The 18999-nt window shown below is 51.5% G+C and overlaps 1 protein-coding gene across 33 annotated transcripts in view; it reads right to left on the reverse strand.

The window, feature by feature from the left end:
- The window catches only part of ARHGAP27 (Rho GTPase activating protein 27), a 39576-nt gene that overhangs the window by 14189 nt on the left and 6388 nt on the right, over positions 1-18999 (reverse strand). For 7 of the 33 annotated variants that reach the window (XR_012425972.1, XR_012425973.1, XR_012425970.1 and 4 more), the window contains exon 1: positions 2447-2602. The exons of 23 other annotated variants lie outside the window; for them this stretch is intronic. Coding sequence is in view for 3 of the 10 variants with exons in the window: in XM_065531711.2 (XP_065387783.1) it covers positions 2447-2503 (57 nt within the window). In the remaining 7 variants the exon portion in view is untranslated. Of the gene's footprint in view, positions 1-2446; positions 2603-17889; positions 17981-18999 lie in introns of those variants that run through there. 3 more of the 33 variants (XM_074019928.1, XM_074019929.1, XM_065531714.2) reach the window with 1 other exon arrangement.

Raw genomic sequence — 18999 nt, forward strand, 5'->3', positions numbered from 1 at the left:
CTGGGATTACAGGCATGAGCCACCGCACCCGGCCGATTACTATTTTCTAAGCATACGCAAAACTTCAGGGGAAAGCGTATTTCTACATTTCAATTTTTGTTTTCAGAAACTTTCCAAAATGCTAACAGAGGTCCCCTCTGAGCACTGTGATTATAGGGGTTTATTTTTGTTTTGTTTTCTTTGAACTTTCCTGCAGCCTCAAAATTTTGTACTACAAAACTTTCAAAAAAATCACAGAAGTTCCTCTGCTGACTGTGACACCGTCACTAAGCTGTAAACTCCTCGAAAGAGGAAGCACTTGTTCAAGGTGGCCTCTCCCTGAGCCTTAGGCAGATGCCAAAAAAAAAAATTCATTTTTCACCAAACTGATGCTAAAAAAGCAAAGCAAGCCAAAACAACAAAAAGAATAAGGAAAAGAAGAACATTCGTTCACCCAACAAAGATTTGCCTGCTCTGCGCCAGGCACTGTTCGAGGCACGGGGAATGCAGCAGTGAAAAAGGGACACAAATCCCTCCCCGGCAGAGCTGGCACTCAAGTGCACCTGTGTGTAAATGGCGGGGTGATGAGTAAATGGACAGCATGTCAGTGCTGATCACTGCTAAGCAAGAAAGGAAAACACTGTCAAAGAAGAGGATGTTACAGTTTTAGACAGGGTGCTGGTCCCCAGGTGCCCAGGGGTCAGGGAGAGCTGGGGATCCCAGCCCATCAGTTCTTCGCTCCTCTCCCCTTCCTCTAGGCTCCTGTGTGGCTGAGAGGGGACCCGCCAGCCCACTTCTCCTTTCTCTGCCCCCACCACAGTCCTGATGTGGCATCCTGTAGTCCAACCACAACAGGACTCTCACTGGCCCCCAACAGAAAAGGCATTCTCCCACCTCCACGCCTTTGCTCCAGCCATTCCCTCAGCCTGGAATTCCCTTCTCTGGTTCTCTGCCTACCCAAATCCTGCTCTCTCATGGTGCTTAGCTGATAAGCCTCTCCAGGGAGAGGCCAAACCTGCTGGCACTCTGCTCACTGCTCTGGTGGGGCCCAATGGCGTTCTGCCTTGGTGGGCAGCCAGTTGTCCAGCCATCTGCCCACCTCCTCTGCCCCAAAAGGCAGGATTTTCTTGAGAGCAAGACTAAGGATAATGTAGCTGATTTCATTTGCCGCCCAGCAGCTGGGCCAATGCCCTGACGCACCCAGCAGGTCTGCCACAAACACTTACTGCTTGAGTACGCAAGTCTAACCCATGCCAAGTTTCAGCAGCAAACACGCCTGACATGGCAGGAAAGCCTGGAATGAGCTGAGTTTTCTGAGGAGGAAGGTTGGAGCCACAGAAACCAGGAGATTCCTGGGGAGGGCAGGATGGAAGCAGCCGGGAGAGGAAGGCAGAGGAACCAGACACACCTGCCATCCTCCCAGCTGAACCCACTGGGGCAGGGGTTGAAAGGCCCCACCAGGGGTGGATGAGCTGATAAGGAGCAGGCTCTTTGGAGCAGGAGTTTCTACTTGGCAGGCTGTGGGCCGTGGCTCTGAGTTCCCAAGGAGTCCCAGGCCAGTGAGGCTGATGGGGTCTTCACACAAAGGAACATCCCCAGCAGGTACAGAAGAGATTTGAGGTAGAAGTTTAGGTCCCCAGCATGACAGGGCTGTCACAAGGAAGAGAAGACGTGGTATCACGCTGCAGGGGCAGAGCAGCATTCCTCTAAAGGAAGTATTCTGAGGACTGGGGCTGCCAGGGACACGGGCTGCTTCTGGAGGTAGTGGGGGACTCTCGCTGGAGGTCACTGAGCAGAGTCTACTCCCCGTTAGGGAAGCCACAGCCCTGTGGTGGGCGTTGAACTGCAGCGTCCTTCAGGCCCCTTCGAACTCTAGAACTCTCTGCAGACCCCGCGCAGTGCTGAGCTAGAGATGCCTCCCCTCCTGGCAGAGCCTCAGCTGGGTTCTGACCAGCTCCTGGGGCCAGGTGCAGTCACGCCCTCCACATCCTCTGGGCTTCAAGGAGTTACAGCAGCGCCTGCCGCCCCTACCCTCCTCCTTGCTCCTGTGCGTGGAGGCCCAGCAAGACCCAGATGCAGCTCATAAGCAGGGGCCTGACCACAGAGCCAAAGGCTCTTGGGCCGCATCCTAGAGACAAGAAGTGGCCTTCCCACCCCAGGCCAGAGGAGGAGCCAAGAGGGACCTGGCTGTCAAGCTCCAGGCTGCCCAGCCCCCTGGCACTTCCTTACAGTGGTTCACCCCTTGTCTCCAGTTCCCTGCCCTGTCCACAAGCAGGTGGCAGCTCTGCCACTCTTGCCCCAAGCTGACCACCTCTTGGATGGGCAGGGCCTCTAAGAAGGAAAGAGAAAAGGAAGTATGAGCCCCAACTTCCAAGAGGCTCCCTGCTCCGAGCCCCAGCTCGCCCAGCTCCTAACAGGGCTTGGGGTAGAGGTCAATGGGGCACCCCTTGACCCCAGCGTCCCCTACCTGTGCCCGCAAGGCTTGACTCTGCCTCCTAGTCACTTTGGCGATCATGTCCACCATCCTGGCCCCTCCGAGCTGCAGGGACAGAGCCCTGAGAAGGTTTTGGGGGTGGAGTCCAGGGGGCACTACCCCAGTGCTGGCACAGGGCAACAGGGAAACAAGAAGTTGCCTCGAGATGGCGGGAGGCTGCGACTCCAGCCCATTTCCTGTCAGGTCTGCGGAAGTGCTGCCTGTGTTGGGGCGGGTCGGGTGGAGGGGCCTCAGGTTGGGGGTATTTTTATGCTTCTAGAAACACCGCTGGCTGCCCCACTCAGTGCTCTAATGACCAGTGAGCCGCATCCCAGGCCCAGACATAGCCATGGTGTGGGCTGCACAGGGGAAGATCACGGCCAGACCCAGGCACAGCACAAACTGCACAGAGAGAATCACGGCTGAGCCTGTGGGGGAGGGGCGCACTGCTCAGACAGGGCGGGCAGAGCGGGTGCTGAGTGCTGGGGGCCTGGGCTGGCCTGGAGTGGCTCCTGGAGCGGAAACAGGACAATGAGTGGTTGTCCACTCCCTCTAGGCCCAGGGAGGGTGTGATGGGAAAGAGGAAGCTTGTGGGGGGAGGGGAAGGGTTCCCAAAGAGGAAGGGGTCTGGGCAGATGTGATATCACAGGGAGCTGGCGTCTGGACTGTGCCAGCCCCGAGGAGGACAGGAAGGATTCTGACCACACCACTATCTGCCCGCCTGACCACCTGGGTCTGTCTCCTCCAGACTCGATCACCAAGATGCATGTGCCCTCCCCTGCCTGCATGCCCACATGGGCCCACTCCCACTTGCGTGTCCACACACATGTGCAAGTATGCCCGTGCCTGTCCCCTCTTCTCTAAGGACCCAGAGAAGAGGGCCAGGCACCAGCTTCTCCCAGGAGGAAGGCTAGATCTTCTCCCTGGCCTCTCTTTCCTTCACCCCCCTCGTGGGGGGTGTTAGACCCCAGCCGCATGGCCTGAGTGAGAAGTCGCAGCCCCTCCTCTGAGCCCATAGGCCCATCTTGTCTTCCCTCCTCCCTCAGAAGTGCTTCCTCTCCAGGCTTAAGGGTCAGACAGCACTAAGCCCACCAGCCCACCCCTGCTGAAGGCCACCTCCCTTCCAGGTCAGACTCTGACCCCCGCCCTCCCACTCCAGGCCCATTCTTCCTCCTCCGGCCCCCACCCTGGCTCTGTTTTTCTCTCCTGCCGTGTCCCTCAGCCCCTCCTCTCCTGTACCCATTGTGGGCTGGGGACAAGGACCCCAAGCAGAGCCAGGCACAGTGCGAATGTGGGGCATGAGACACTTGGAGAGATCACACTAGGAGCAAGACTGGGCCCCATGCCCTGCTCTGGCCGCAAAAGCTCTCGTACCAGTGTCCCATTCCCTGTGCCTGACTCAGAAGCCCAGACCCCAGGGGTAGACTAATCCCCTCCTCCCTAGCAGGGCGGAGGACAGCAGGAATCACAGAAGGTTGGAGGCCTCATGCTTATCACACACCTGACCCACCTCTCTGTCCCCACCCTGAGGCCAGGGATGCGGACTCACACACACATACACACACACACCACACACACGTGTGCGTGCATATGACAGGTCACCAAGGGATATGCAACCAGGTCCCAGAGACAGGAAGAGCCTCTGTAAATTCCAGAGAGGCCAGAAACTCTGAGCCACCAGGGAGGAGCTGGGTGGGGAGGGGAGAGAGGAGGACAGGTGTGGAACTCAGGCCCTCAGCACTGCCCTGCAGGTAGAATGGGGGGCAGGGACTCCCTGTGCCCGGGGCCAGGAGTGTCAGTGTCAGGGCTGGGACTACAGAACGGGCAGCCAGCAACTCACCTGGCATCTCACCTGCTTCTCTTCCCCAGTAGGAAGCTGGGCCCCCATGATGGGGGTCTCCCAGGGAGCTCCAGCCCCAAACTATAGGGACTGAACAAACTCACACAGTTCCTGCCTGCTCTTAGCCACAGAAGTTGGCTCTCAGGCCCTGTCTGGGCTTCCCTTCCCCCAGCGAGAGGAGGTGATGACCACAGTGGCTCCCCAGTGGGGTCTGCCTCCCTCCACCACACCCTCATGCCTCTGAGAGGCACAAGGGGGAGGATCAGGGGAGGTTCTAGAACAAACCAGGTGCACAACACCCCTCCTCTCCCCGCTCTGACCTCACTCTTCCCTCCCAAACCCTCATAGGAAGTGCTGGGGCAGGAGCAGGTGCACTAGGAAGACCCAGTCCTCTGGGGCTAGAGGCAAAATGAACGCCTCCAAACCAGGACTTGGTCCAGGAACTGACTCAGGGGCTGGTGAGGGGACACGGTGTCCTTTGTTGACTCAGTGAATGTGCTCTGTGCCACCCAGGCCAGGTGGAGGGGGGGCCGGAAAGAATGGTGATCTTTGCCTCAAGGAGCTCAGCTATGTCCACATGACAGGTCCCTCCCCCGGACACATGTTCTCCAGGACAGAAACTGGGTGTCCCCTTAACCATCCCGTCCTGACCCAGAGCTACATGTCCAGGGGCAGGATCGGGGGAGCTGGGGGTGACCCCACAGAGTCCTGGGCCTCAGGCCTCAGTAGGCTTTGGGGAGCCGTGCCTAGCCCAGCCCTCTGAGATTCTGATGGAAGTGGTTTGGACTGGGACCTGGGGAAAGTGTTTAATTTGAAGCCTCCTTGGGTGATTTGACTGTGCCTCCCAGGTGAGGCACCACGGCTCAGTATAATCTTTTTTTTTTTTTTTCCTTTTTTTCCAATATGGAGTCTTACTCTGTTACCACGGCTGGAGTGCAGTGGCTCGATCTCAGCTCACTGCAATCTCTGCCTCCCAGGCTCAAGTGATTCTCCTGCCTCAGCTTCCTGAGTAGCTGGAATTACAGGTGCCTGTCACCATGCCCAACTACTTTTTGTACTTTTAGTAGAGACGGGGTTTCATCATGTTGGCCAGGCTGGTCTCAAACTCCTGACCTCAAGTGATCCGCCGCCTTGGTCTCCCAAAGTGCTGGGATTACAGACATGAGCAGCCCAGCTGGCTTAATGTAATCTTATTGCATGGATGTAGGGGGAGATTCCAAACCTAACAGTTTCAGGTGAGACCCTTTTCTTGGGCTTGGGGCAGAAGCTTCCATTGATTCAAACGGAAAAAGAGTGGAGCTGGAGTCCAGAGACTTGGGCTCTTGTCTAGAACTCTACTTCAGCTGCCCGCCGAGCAGCCGCTTGAATTTCTGGGCCTCAGTTTCTTCATGTGTAGAACAGAGCTGTCAACCCTACCCCGTCACAGGGCTGCTTCTGTGAAAGAGCCACGCGGGCCTTGGGTTTCCACACCCATGGGGATTGGGGGAAAGCAGGCCTGCACTTCCGCTTTTCTGGCTTCGGGTTTCAGTTGGGTGCCCTCAGCTGTGGACTCTGTCCCCAGTCTCTGGGTGACCTCATGGGGCTGCCTGCCTGGCCTGCTCCTCCAAGGCAGGGTGGGAGCTGGGGTGGGGCCTTCTCAGGGCTCACACTGCCTGTGCTCTAAGTAAGGCTGGCAGAGACCCAGCAGGGCTGCTGGGGCCAGGAGGGATCAGAAATGGTCCATGAGGGGCTGGGCGTGGTGGCTCAGGCCTGTAATCCCAGCACTTTGGAAGGCTGAGGCAGGAGGATCACTTGAGGTGAGAAGTTTCAGACCAGCCTGGCCAACATAGTGAAACCCCGTCTCTACTAAAAATACAAAAATTAGCTGGGCGTGGTGGCATGCGCCTGTAATTCCAGCTACTCAGAGGCTGAGGCAGGAGAATTGCTTGAACCTGGGAGGCAGAGGTTGCAGTGAACCAAGATCACACCACTGCACTCCAGCCTGGGTGACAGAGCGAGACTCCATCTCAAAAAAAGAAAATAAATAAATGGTCCATGAGGGAACCTCCCAGCCAGCGAAGCCTGTAGGGATGAGCCAGGCTAGGGAGGTGGGAAAATGAGACCAAAGAGTGGTCACCTTCTGCCCACCCCCTCAAACGTATCTGTGTTTGTACCTCCCATTCCTTCCCCCTCCCCCAGTGGAAGGCACAGGGCCCTGCCATCCAAGCCAACCTCCCCAGCCCAGGCCTGAAGGACTCCATAGCCTCCCACTTGCTCGGAAGTGGCCTCACCTCAAATCTCCAACCCTTCCCTTCTGACTACCTTTGTCTCTTTCTCATTTCAACAAACTCAAGGCCTCACTCTTTTTTTTTTTTTTTAAGACAGCGTCTTCCTCTGTCGCCCAGGCTGGAGGGCAGTGGTACGATCACGGTTCACTGCAGCTTTGACTTCTTGGACTCAAGCAATCCTTCTGCTTCAGCCTCCCAAGTAGCTGGCAGTACCGGCCCACACCACCATGCCCAGCTTTTTTTTTTAGAGACGGTCTCACTATGTTGCCTAGGCTGGTCTTGATCTCAAGAAATCCTTGAGATCCTTGGGCTCAAGAAATCCTCCCACCTCAGCCTCCCAAAGTACTGGGATTACAGGCATGAGCCACTGCATCCAGTTGGTCTCTCCATCTTAAAAAGAAAATGTTGGCTGGGCACAGCGGCTCACTCCTGTAATCCCAGCACTTTGGGAGGCTGAGGCAGGTGGATCGCTTGAGGTCAGGAGTTCAAGACCAGCCTGGCCAACGTGGTGAAACCCCATCTCTACTAAAAATACACACACACTCACACACACAAAATAGCCAGGTGTGGTGGCGGGTGCCTGTAGTCCCAGCTGCTTCGGAGGCTGAAGCAGGAAAACCACTTGAACCCCAGAGGTTGCAGTGAGTAGAGATCACACCATTGCTCTCCAGCCTGGGTGACAGAGAGAGTTCATCTCAAAAAAAAAAAAAAGGCCGGGCGCGGTGGCTCAAGCCTGTAATCCCAGCACTTTGGGAGGCCGAGGCGGGCGGATCACAAGGTCAGGAGATCGAGACCACAGTGAAACCCCGTCTCTACTAAAAATACAAAAAATTAGCCGGGCGCGGTGGCGGGCGCCTGTAGTCCCAGCTACTCAGGAGGCTGAGGCAGGAGAATGGCGGGAACCCAGGAGGCGGAGCTTGCAGTGAGCCGAGATCGCGCCACTGCACTCCAGCCTGGGCGACAGCGTGAGACTCCGTCTCAAAAAAAAAAAAAAAAAAAAAAAAAAAAAAAAAAAAAAAAAAAAAGTTTGTTCCCTGGACCCAGCTCTGCATCCCCTTTTAACAACTAATTCCTTTTTCCTTCCTTCTTTTTGAGCCAACTTCTCTGTCCCCTCACTAAGCCAGCCAGCCCACTGCTGGCCTTCCACCACTTCCTTGATGACAGACCTGGTCCTTCTCTGGCCTGACTTCTCTCCAGTGTTTGCTCTTTAAAATCCTCTCCTTCTTGGGCTTCCTCAGGCCAGGCCTCCTGGTTTTCCTTCTTTTTCTCTGCTACTGCTCAGCAATTGGGCCTCAAGCTCCACCTCTTCTGCCATGGCCTCATGCTTGGTGTCTCACCTGGCTTCTCACTCCACTGCCTTGGGAGAGCCCAGCCCCACCGGCTGTAGAGGAACAACTCGCAGCAAAGTCTCCAGGCTCACATATCCCACTGCCATCTGGATGTCCTTTGTACATGTCAAAAGCTGTGTGCCCCAAATCAAATTTGTCCTCTCCCTCCTCCTTCCCCCATCTCAGCATCTGAGTGACATCTACCTCTGTCACTCAAGGTAGAATCATCCTTGCCTCCTGCTGGCTTTGCCTCATCTGACGCTGAGCCCCATTGATCCGACCAGCCTAAGCCTTGCAGACCTGCCTACCAGTTCTCAGGTAACACCAGGGTTAGAGGAAGATGGAAACACTGCTGCAAGGAAGCAGACACCTTGCAGGCAGGGCAATGAGTCAGTGTCCAGGCAGAAGGAAAGGGCGGGGCTCTTCAAGGGAGATTGAAGAGACAGCCAGATGCAAGGCATGGCCTTGGACAGGATCCTGAACCAAACCAACCAGCTGTGAGAGAAATGTTTTAGGATAAGGCAGAAATCTGATGATGGCTTAGGTCATAGATGGCACTAAGGAATTATTGTTAATTTTGTCAGATATATTAATGATAGGGTGTTTATGGAGAAAGACATCACTTTTCAGAGATGCATGCTGAAGTTTTCAAGGGTGAAATATATCTAGAATTTACAATTCATCAGCAATAAATAAATAAAAATAAACATGGCAAATATTGTTTTTTCTCTTTTCTCTCTTTTTTTTTCTTCTAGTACAGCAGCCAGCAAGATGCTGGCTCCTTGCTATTGTTAAATCTAGGCAATAGGTAACTGTATTCTTTTTTTTATTTTTTATTTTTTGAGACAGAGTCTAGCTTTGTCGCCCAGGCTAGAGTGCAGTGGCGCAATCTCGGCTCACTGCAACCTCTGCCTCCCAGGTTCAAGCAATTCTCTGCCTCTGCCTCCTGAGTAGCCGGGACTACAGGCACCCACCACCATGCCCAGCTAATTTTTTGTATTTTTAGTAGAGACAGGGTTTCACAATCTTGGCCAGGCTGGTCTCAAACTCCCGACCTTGTGATCCGCCTGCCTCGGCCTCCCAAAGTGCTGGGATTACAGGCGTGAGCCACTGAGCCCAGCCCGTATTCATTTTTTAAAAATATTATTGGCCGGGTGAGGTGGCTCACGCCTGTAATCCCAGCACTTTGGGAGGCCGAGGTGGGCGGATCACCTGAGGTCGGGAGTTTGAGACTAGCCTGACCAACACGGATAAACCTCGTCTCTACTAAAAATACAAAAAAATTAGCCAGGCATGGTGGCCCACACTTGTAATCCCAGCTACTCAGGAGACTGGGGAATCGCTTGAACCCAGGAGGTAGAGGTTGCAGTGAGCCGAGATCAAGCCATTGCACTGTAGCCTGGGCAACAAAAGTAAAACTCTGTCTCAAAAAAAAAAAAAAAAAAAATATTTTTGGCTGGGCGTGGTGTCTTATGCCTATAATCCCAGCACTTTGGGAGGCTGAGGCAGACGGATCACCTGATATCAGACATTCGAGACCAGCCTGGCCAACATGGCAAAACCTCTCCTCTACTAAAAATAGAAAAATTAGTGGGGCATGGTGGCATATGCATGTAATCCCAGCTACTTGGGAGGCTGAGGCAGGAGTATCACTTGAACCCGGGAGGCAGAGGTTGCAATAAGACGAGATTGTGCCATTGCACTCCAGGCTGGGCAACAGAGCAAGACTTGGTCTCAAAAAACAAACAAACAAAAACAACAACAAAAATTCTTTTTGTCCAGGCATGGTGGCTCACACCTGTAATCCCAGCACCTTGGGAGGCAGAGGTAGGTGGATTACTTGAGATCAGGAGTTCGAGACCAGCCTGGCCAACATGCTGAAACCCCGTCTCTACTAAAAATACAAAAATTAGCCAGGCGTGGTGGCACGTGCCTGTAATTCCAGCTACTCGGGAGGCTGAGACATGAGAATCGCTTGAACCTGGAAGGTAGAGATTGCAGTGAGCTGAGATTGTGCCACAGTCCTCTAGCCTGAGTGACAGAGCAAGATTCTGTCTCAAAAAAAAAAAAATTATTTTTACTTTTCTTCATGTTGGACATTTTCTTTTATTTAGTTTTAAATTTAAAATGTATTTACTTATTTTTAATATCGAGGCAAGGTCTCACTGTGTTTTTCAGGCTGGTCTTGAACTCCTGAGTTCAAGCAATCCTCCTGCTTCAGCCTCCCAAAGTGCTAGGATTATAGGCATGAGCCACCAGGCCCAGCCTATTTGGACATTTTCATAATAAAAAGTAAAAAAAAAAAAAAATTCCCTCAAACTTTTTTACTATTCTCCATCCTTACTGTCGCTACCATATAAGCGTGTGGTCTCGGCTATTTGGGAGGACGAAGTGGGAGGACCGCTTGAGCCCAGGAGGTTGAGGCTGCAGGGAGCCGTGATCGCACCACTGCACTCCAGCCTGGGTGACAGAGCGAGACCCTGTCTCAAAAAAGAAAAGAAAAAAAATGGTTCATTATTTCTCACCTGGAAACAGACTGGCCCTTCAGCTTCCCCTGCTCCCGATGTGTTACAAAGTAGTTCCTCTCACTTTTAGACACAGCTCTGGAGCAGGCATTCTGGGAATAACACCACTTCAACATGCCCTGTTCCCCTCTGCTCCCAACTGTGACCTGCTACTGTCTAAGTCAAGCAGAGGCTGGGGCAGTGGGTGGGTGGGACCTGGCTGGCACAGGTGAAAGGCTGTGTCTGAGGTGGAGGCTCCCAGGGGAACGCTGGGGCAGGCTGGCCCCTCATGGGACCGCGGGCAGAAGGCAGGGTGGTTCTTGTATCCTTGTGCCCAGGAGCTCAGGGGTCCAAACAGGTGGGTCAGGTAGTCTCTACCCGTAAGGCCAGGGCACCAAGGAGATAGGGAGAATTCCTGCTGGTGTTTTGACATCACAGATGTCCCATGCCCAAGGCCCACTGGCAGAGACCACCATCCCTTCTCCACTCTAGGGCCCCCCCCAACCAAGTGGGGTACTCCTGCAGCTCGACCCCAGCTCTGGGGAGCAAAGACATATAAACTCACTCTGTGACAGCTCAGCAGGGGGAACAGACAGAACCACTAAATCAGCTGCCGCCACCAGACCCCAGCACAAGCGGGACCCAGGGCGCACTAAACCGGCCGCTGCCACCAGACCCCAGCACAACCGGGACCCAGGGCGCACTAAACCGGCCGCTGCCACCAGACCCCAGCACAACCGGGACCCAGGACGCACTAAAGATGCCATCACAGGTCATGGGGAAAGACAAACTTGTCAGTGAAAGGCCACAGGACAACTGACTGCCCATCCAGAGATAAACAAATAAATAAACACGTATATAAATAAGGGAGGGTCCACATCTCACTCTGTCCATCCACAATAACCCTCAAAGGATTAAAGATTTAAATTTTTAAAAATGAAGCCATAAATATAATCAAAGAAGAAAACAAAATCTAATATGCTATATGTATATACATATATATAAGCCTATATATTTTATGTCTATATATAAAAGACTTCAATATGCTGTATGTATATATAAATATATATAATATAAACTATGCTCTGTGTGTATATATATAAAAGATTTAAATATGCTGTATGTATATATATAAAAAAGACTTTGTAACAAAGACTCAAAATATAAAAGCCATAAAATAAACGAGTGATACATCAGACTATGTAAGTATACTTTAAGAAAACTTGCATGGCAAAATAATGCTATTAACAGAGTCAAAAGACAATCAGGGTGGGGGAGGGAATTACAACTGGTAATAACAGACAAAGGGCTATTTTCCCTAGTATAGAAAAAGGTACCATAACTCAATAAGAAAAAAACCAACAACCCAATACAGAAACAGGCAAAGGATATAAATAGACCATTCACAGAAAAAAAAAAAGGGGGGGGGCGGGGAACAAAGAGCCCTTAAATATATGAAAAGATAATCTTACTGGAAAGAGAAATGCAAATTTAAAGTACCTTAAGATAATACATTTTATGGTCAGGTTGGCAGAAAATAAAAGTTTGACAACAGTCAGTTGGCAAGGCTTTGGGGACTAGACACTCTAATTTGTGTTGGTGAGGGCAAATTGGTATACGCCTCATGGGACATACCCATCAAATATCTATTATTTACCTTTTGACCCCAAAATCCCACTTCTGGAACTTTTCCCTACTTCTACCTGTACGTATGTAAAAGGGTATTCATTATGGCATTGCTGTAACAGCAAAATATAGGAAACATTCCACGTGCCTGTAAACAGGAGACTGGTAAAATGGATTATTTGTAGTTGTAGGGAAGGAGACACAACCTCTCTAGGTACAATCTCCAAGATACATTGTCAAAGAAATAAATAAAACAAAAAGTAAACAAGGTTGTTTTTTTGTTGTGTTGTGTGTGTGTGTGTGTGTGTGTGTGTTTTACCTTGTTTTACACACAGGACAGTGTTGCTTAAGAGAGAGAAAATTAAGTAATCAGAGTCACAGTTATACTCGTTTGTACTCAGAAAGTTTGGAAGAATTAAGAAACAATGAATGAAAGGGGTGACTTTTGAGTTGAGGGAGAACAGAGCAGGGAAACAGGGTACACGTGAGATTTTTACTATAGACTTTAAAATATTGTTTTGACCTAAAAAATACCTGTAAATATACTACCTAGTAAAACAAATTCAAGGCTATCGGCAAAATAGAGGGGCTGGAGAACGCAATTACAACTTGAATGCAAACTCTTAAGGAGACTCAAATCAAGCAGAGTTTTTAAAAAGGACTGATTTTGGCCGGGCGCGGTGGCTCAAGCCTGTAATCCCAGCACTTTGGGAGGCCGAGACGGGCGGATCACAAGGTCAGGAGATCGAGACCATCCTGGCTAACACGGTGAAACCCCGTCTCTACTAAAAAATACAAAAAACTAGCCGGGCGAGGTGGCGGGCGCCTGTAGTCCCAGCTACTCGGGAGGCTGAGGCAGGAGAATGGCGTAAACCCGGGAGGCGGAGCTTGCAGTGAGCTGAGATCCGGCCACTGCACTCCAGCCTGGGCGACAGAGCCAGACTCAGTCTCAAAAAAAAAAAAAAAAAAGGACTGATTTTGGCTGGGCGCGGTGGCTCACACCTGTAATCCCAGCACTTTGGGAAGCTGAGGCGGGTGGATCACGAGGTCAGGAGATCGAGACCACCCTGGCTAACACGGTGAAACCCCATCTCTACTAAAAATACAAAAAACTAGCCGGGTGAGGTGGCAGGCGCCTGTAGTCCCAGCTACTCCGGAGGCTGAGGCAGGAGAATGGCATGAACCCCGGAGGCAGAGCTTGCAGTGAGCAGAGATCACACCACTGCAGCTCAGCTTGGGCCACAAAGCAAGACTCCGTCTAAAAAAAAAAAAAAAAAAAGACTGATTTTTAGAATTTAAAATATGTCATTGCACTAGTTGAAGGAGAAGAAATTCACTCTTGAGATTCAAATTTGCAGCCTGGAAGGTCAAGAAGAAATATCAAACCTCAAAGCAAAAAGTACACCAAGAATGAAATAAAGAGGCCAAAGATAAACGGGGGAACCCAGTCAGGAGTGCTCATATGCAAAGGAAAGAAAAGGTGGTGAAAGAAACAATAATCAAGCAACAGGATGGGCACGGTGGCTCACGCCTGTAATCCCAGAACTTTGGGAGGCGGAGGCAGGCAGACTGCTTGAGTCCAGAAATTTAAGACCAGCCCGGGCAACGTGGCGAAACCTTGTCTCTCCAAAAACTACAAACAAAATTAGCTGGGCGTGGTGGCGGGCGCCTGTATTCCCAGCTTCTCAGAAGGCTGAGGTGGAAGGATCACTTGAACCCAGGAGGTCGAGGCTGCAGTGAGCCGTGATGGTGCCACAGCACTCCAGCCTGAGCGGCAGAGTAAGACCCTGTCTCAAAAAAATAAAAAATAAAGAAACAAGAATCAAATCAAGCAACAAATAGATGTTCCTAAGCTGAAAAAAGACCGGAGTCTACAGAGTGACAGGTTCTGTAACTTCCAGATGAGGGTGCTGAGAAAAGAATCCCTATTGAGGCATGTGCTAAAGAATATGTGTTTGATTAGGAACCCCAGAGAAGAGACAGCTGCCAGTAATGAAATGCAAAGTGTAACAGGAAGAAAAAGGAAATGGATAACCAGATCAGAGGGAAAAAACGGCAAGGTAAACCAATAAATGTAAAACAAGCCAAAGGTAATCAAATCAAGTACAGTAGATCAATTGTTAAACGAAATGTGAACAGATTGAATTCTCCCACTAAAAGACAAAGAGTCAGCTTGGGTTTAAAAATGCAGTGATAGGCTGGGCGCAGTGGCTCACACCTGTAATCCCAGTACTTTGGGAGGGTGAGGCAGGTGGATCACCTGACGTCAGGAGTTTGAGACCAGCCTGACCAATGTGGTGAAACCCTGTCTCTACTAAAAATACAAAAATTAGTTGGATGTGGTGGCGTGTGCCTGTAATCCCAGTTAATCAGGAGGTGGAGGCAGGAGAATCACTTGAACCTAGGAGGTGGAGGCTGCAGTGAGCTGAGATCGTACCACTGCACGCCAGGCTGAGTGACAGAGGAAGACTCCATCTCAAAAAACATACAAACAAAAAAACCATGAAAATAACAAAAATACAGTGGTGATGGGCAATATGAAGAAACTCCATCTCTACAAAAAATACCAAACAAACAAAAAAAATTAGCTGGGCATGGTGGCATGCCGGCCTGTGGTCCCAGGTTCTCAGGGTGCTGAGGCGGGAGAATTGCTTCAGCTAGGGAGGTTGACGCTGCAGGAAGCCATGATCACACCACTGCACTCCAGCCTGGGCAACAGAGGCAGACCCTGTCTCAAACAAAACAAAACAGTGTGTGACATATGCAAGGAATTAGTAGTTTCAAAAAATGATAATGGTAGAAAATAAAATAATGCTAAGCAAGTGCAAAAAAAGGATAAAGTAAAATAAGAAGTGGTCATATTAACAATAGAAGGGCGAAATTTAAGGCTAAGCACTATAATAGGATAAAGAGGGACACTGCGTAATGATAGAAAAGCACAATTTGTACCGACAGAACACTTTAAATCTGCGTGCTCCCGACAGCACTGTAGTTAAATATAAAAAGCAAAAACTAGGAAAAGCACCAGAAGAGCTTTATAGAGAAAATTTGAGAGGAAGGTTTAACAAAACACATATCTATCAGAATTAGAGTAAAAGACCCCTGCCCCCAAGCAAAGGATACGAAGGAAATGAAAGTTTGAATAATATAATCAATAAACTTGATTTAATGCAGATAGTACCTTATATCCCTTAAATAGAAAATATGCATTCTTCCGGCCAGGTGTGGTGGTGCACACCTGTAATCCCAGCACTTTGGGAGGCTGAGGCGGGTGGATCACTTGAGGTCAGGAGTTCCAGACCAACCTGGCCAACATGGCAAAATCCCCTCTCTACTAAAAATACAAAAATTAGCCAGGCATGGTGGCACATACCGATAATCCCAGCCACTCATAGGCTGAGGCAAGAGAATCGCTTGAACCCAGGAGGTGGAGGTTACGGTGAGCTGAGACCACGCCACTGCACTCCAGCCTGGGCGGCAGAGTAAGACTACATCTCAAAAAAATAAATTAAAATTAAAATCAAAAAAGAAAATATGCATTTTTCTTACATGTCTATGAAAAACTTAGAAAAATCATTTACTTGGTCACAAAGAAATTCATAATAAAGTTTAAAAGTGGAGAGTTTACACATCTGGAGAAAATGAATGCTTTCCTAGTAAAATATAAAATGGCCAAAATTAACCAGAAGGTGAGTAGAAACTTAAATAAACTAGTTACCACTGATGAGAAAAAAAATCTGCCACTGAAAAAGGCACCAGGTCCAGAGGGTTTCATGAGAGGGAACTGTAGAAACCTTTTGAATTCATCTCTGCCAACACCTTCCTCCTCCAGGAAGCACTCCTGGATTTCTCTCTTGCCAACAAGATTCTGGGAAGGCGGCTCCTCCAACATGCCCCCAACAACTCTTTGCAGACGAGTCATATCATATCATATCTGCCATACCATAACTGCCATGCCATACCATATCATAACTGGATCTGCTATTCAATTTCTCCTGGACAGTAAGCTACCTGAGGGCAGGAACCATCCTTTATTTTTCATTGCTCCCTAGTCACCAGTATAGCAGCTGACATTCACTGACTAGGTGAATACGGTAAATGAAAAAGCAGAAGGCACAATCGTCATTACTCTGATGTCTCTACAGGAGCTGCCTGACATACTCATAAGAAGGCAGAATAAATGGGAAGAAACCAACATGCTAACAGTCATTCGATTGAGATTTCCTCCTATTATTCAAATATTTGTAATGGAGTTAAGCGATTTTTATAGGGAGGGAATAGTAATTTACACATTTAACTGGGCCAAAGAGGAGAAAGGAAGCGGGAGGCTGGGAGGATTCTGCAGGCAGGCTCTTCTGCTACCTCTGCTTCCTCTCTCTGGCTCAGTCCCTGGACAGACATGGAGGCCTGGACAGGGGCCCCTGCCCCCCTCCCTTCATGCCTCACAGGGGACCCCCAGCCAGGAGAAGGCGAGGAGGCAGGGTGGGCACCCGCAGGAGCCTGGGCTAGACAGAAAGATCCTGCAGGCCCAGGCAACAGCTCTGGAAGTTCCCTCAACACCAGAATCCTTCTGCAATCTGGAAACACAGCTTCCCAAATTTTAGCAAGAGCACCTGTGCCCCTGTGCCCCAGAGCCCTAGTCCTGGCAGCCCCGTTTCCCCTTCAATATGAGCCAACAGCCACTGACCTCTCACTCCCCGGCAAAGATCCAGCTCCGAATCTCCCCATCATTCAGGCATGGAGCCCTGGCCACATTCCTGGTTAGCAGCTGCCCCCTGGTCATGATCATGGACCTTCCCATTCCCCAGGGCCTGGCACTGACCACCCATCCAGGCTGGCATTCAGTACGATGCCCACCCCTCCCTGTACTGGACACAGTCAGCTCTAAGAGGGGCAGAGAAAATAGGTCTATGGAGCTAAGCTGTGAGGACGCAAAGGCCTAAGAACGATATAATGGACTTTGGGGACTTGGGAGTGAGGGAAAGGGTGGGAGGGGGGTGAGGGATAAAAGACTACACATTGGGTACAGTGCACACCACTCGGGTGATGGGTGCACCAAAATCTCAGAAATCGCCACTAAAGAACTTATCCATGTAACCAAACACCACCTGCTCCCCAAAACCATTGAAATAAACATTACGAAAGATAGGTCTAGAGTGAGGCCAACTGCTGAGTCTTGGGAAGGAAGTGAGGGGCAGGTGGGCTTGTCCTGGGGCCCATCTCAGGCCCCTGGGGGCTGAAGAGAGCCAGGGACTAAGAGGTAAGAACCAGGCACAGGCTCCAGCGAGACCCCAAGAAATTAGGGGGCCTGCAGGGGAGCCGGGGGGTGAGGGTGGTGGGCAGGGAGATCTCTGGGGGGACAGCAATGTGGGGTGAGGGTGGGAGGGGAACCCAAGAAGCTGCTGTCTCCTACGTCAGGTCCTAGGCAGAGGGCCCCTGGGACAGCCCAGGGCTGCAGGTGAGCCGCTGGGAGGGAACTGGGTCAGGTGTAAGGAAACCGGCAGAGCCACCCCAGGGCGGCTGCCCCAGCTGGGGGGTGGGGGTGGGGGTTGCTGGAGGAGGGAGTGCGATCAAGGGGCTAGCTGGAGTCCCCTCAACTTGGCCTCAGCCTCCTGCTGTTACCCACCCCCCTTGCCAAAGGCCACCTAGCTGGCCCTGAAGGGGGACAGGTGGGTCTGTCCCAAGGCCAGTTCCTTTCTCTCAATCACAGTGGCTCTGGCTGCCCTCGGAGTTTGTCCTAGGAAGTGGGTGCAGGGCCTGGATCCAGACAGGAGGGGCCCGCAGGTGGGTTTTAGGATTCGGGAAAGGGAGGGGAGAGTGGGGAAACTGCTGTGGCCACCCTCTAGTCCCCCAGGGGCGAGGGCTCACTCACAGTTCCCAGCAGAGGAGGAGGAATGAAGGCCCCAGGCTCCTTCCAGTCCCGGCTGCCAGCTCAGGTGCGGCGCCTCCAGGGCTGCTTGTATAAGAAGGTGCAGCGGCCTGGCTGGAACTTCCCTCCCAGCGGCCAATGCTCCAGCAACAGGGGCGGGCTCCAGGCCAGCTCCACCTGCCTGGGCCTTCCCACCCTGGGCGGGGATGGTGACCACACCCTGAAATCCCAGAGTCAGGACCACAACCACGGGAAGAGTCCCAGAGTCAGGATCACAGCCATGGGAAGAGTTTCAGAGTCCCCTTTATTGCACTGGCTTTGGCCTGGCTTCCCAGGGCTCCCTGAGTGGCCTCTTTGGGGGAGGGGAGGAGTCATCCCTGCTTACCTCCCCTGTCTCTCTCTCTCCCCTCTCAGAAGGGTTTGCTTCTGCCCTCTCCTGGGCAGCAAGAGAACAGGAGATGCCCCTCTCCTGGGACATCAACTCTTCCACAGCAGGGCTGGGCACACAGGATGCTCAGAAGAAGGAGCACATGCCTGCCTTCGGCTTGTACTGTTCTTGCCGAGGGGAACATGGTGGCCAATCCTAAAGGCCACCAGGCTGAAACTGAACCTGGTGGCCAGGGTGGGGCTTTGGGTCAGGGGGCCTGGAACTGTCCTGGACACAGCCACTTCCTGGCTGTGTGAGCTTCATCCTGTCACTAAACCTCCCTGAACCTCTGTACTCAGGGCAAATGGAGGTGTCCGTGCCTGCCTTCCAAGCTGCTGGGAGCTTAACACTGGGTATAAGCCTTTGAGCAAGAGCCCACAGGATTCTTAGCCCCTTTGGGACTGCGTCTTGCCACACTTTGTCCCCAGTGTCCAGAATAGTGACCAGCCCACCCCAAGTGCTCAATATGTGCGACTAGAGTGCATGGGGAGTGGCAAGGCTGTAAAACACCATCCACGGCAGGAACTCCTCTGTTCTGGGGGTCCCTGGCCCTGCCCGGTAGCCTGCCCTAAGCCCTGAGCTGCTGCCTGACAGACGGGTGTCCCCATACACTCCCCAGTGCCCCCATGGCATGCCATCCCCACATCCTGCCCCCTCTGTTCTGCACCCACTTTCTTCTGAGATCC

This window comes from Macaca fascicularis, chromosome 16 (assembly GCF_037993035.2).
Source record: "Macaca fascicularis isolate 582-1 chromosome 16, T2T-MFA8v1.1".
NCBI lineage: Eukaryota > Metazoa > Chordata > Mammalia > Primates > Cercopithecidae > Macaca > Macaca fascicularis.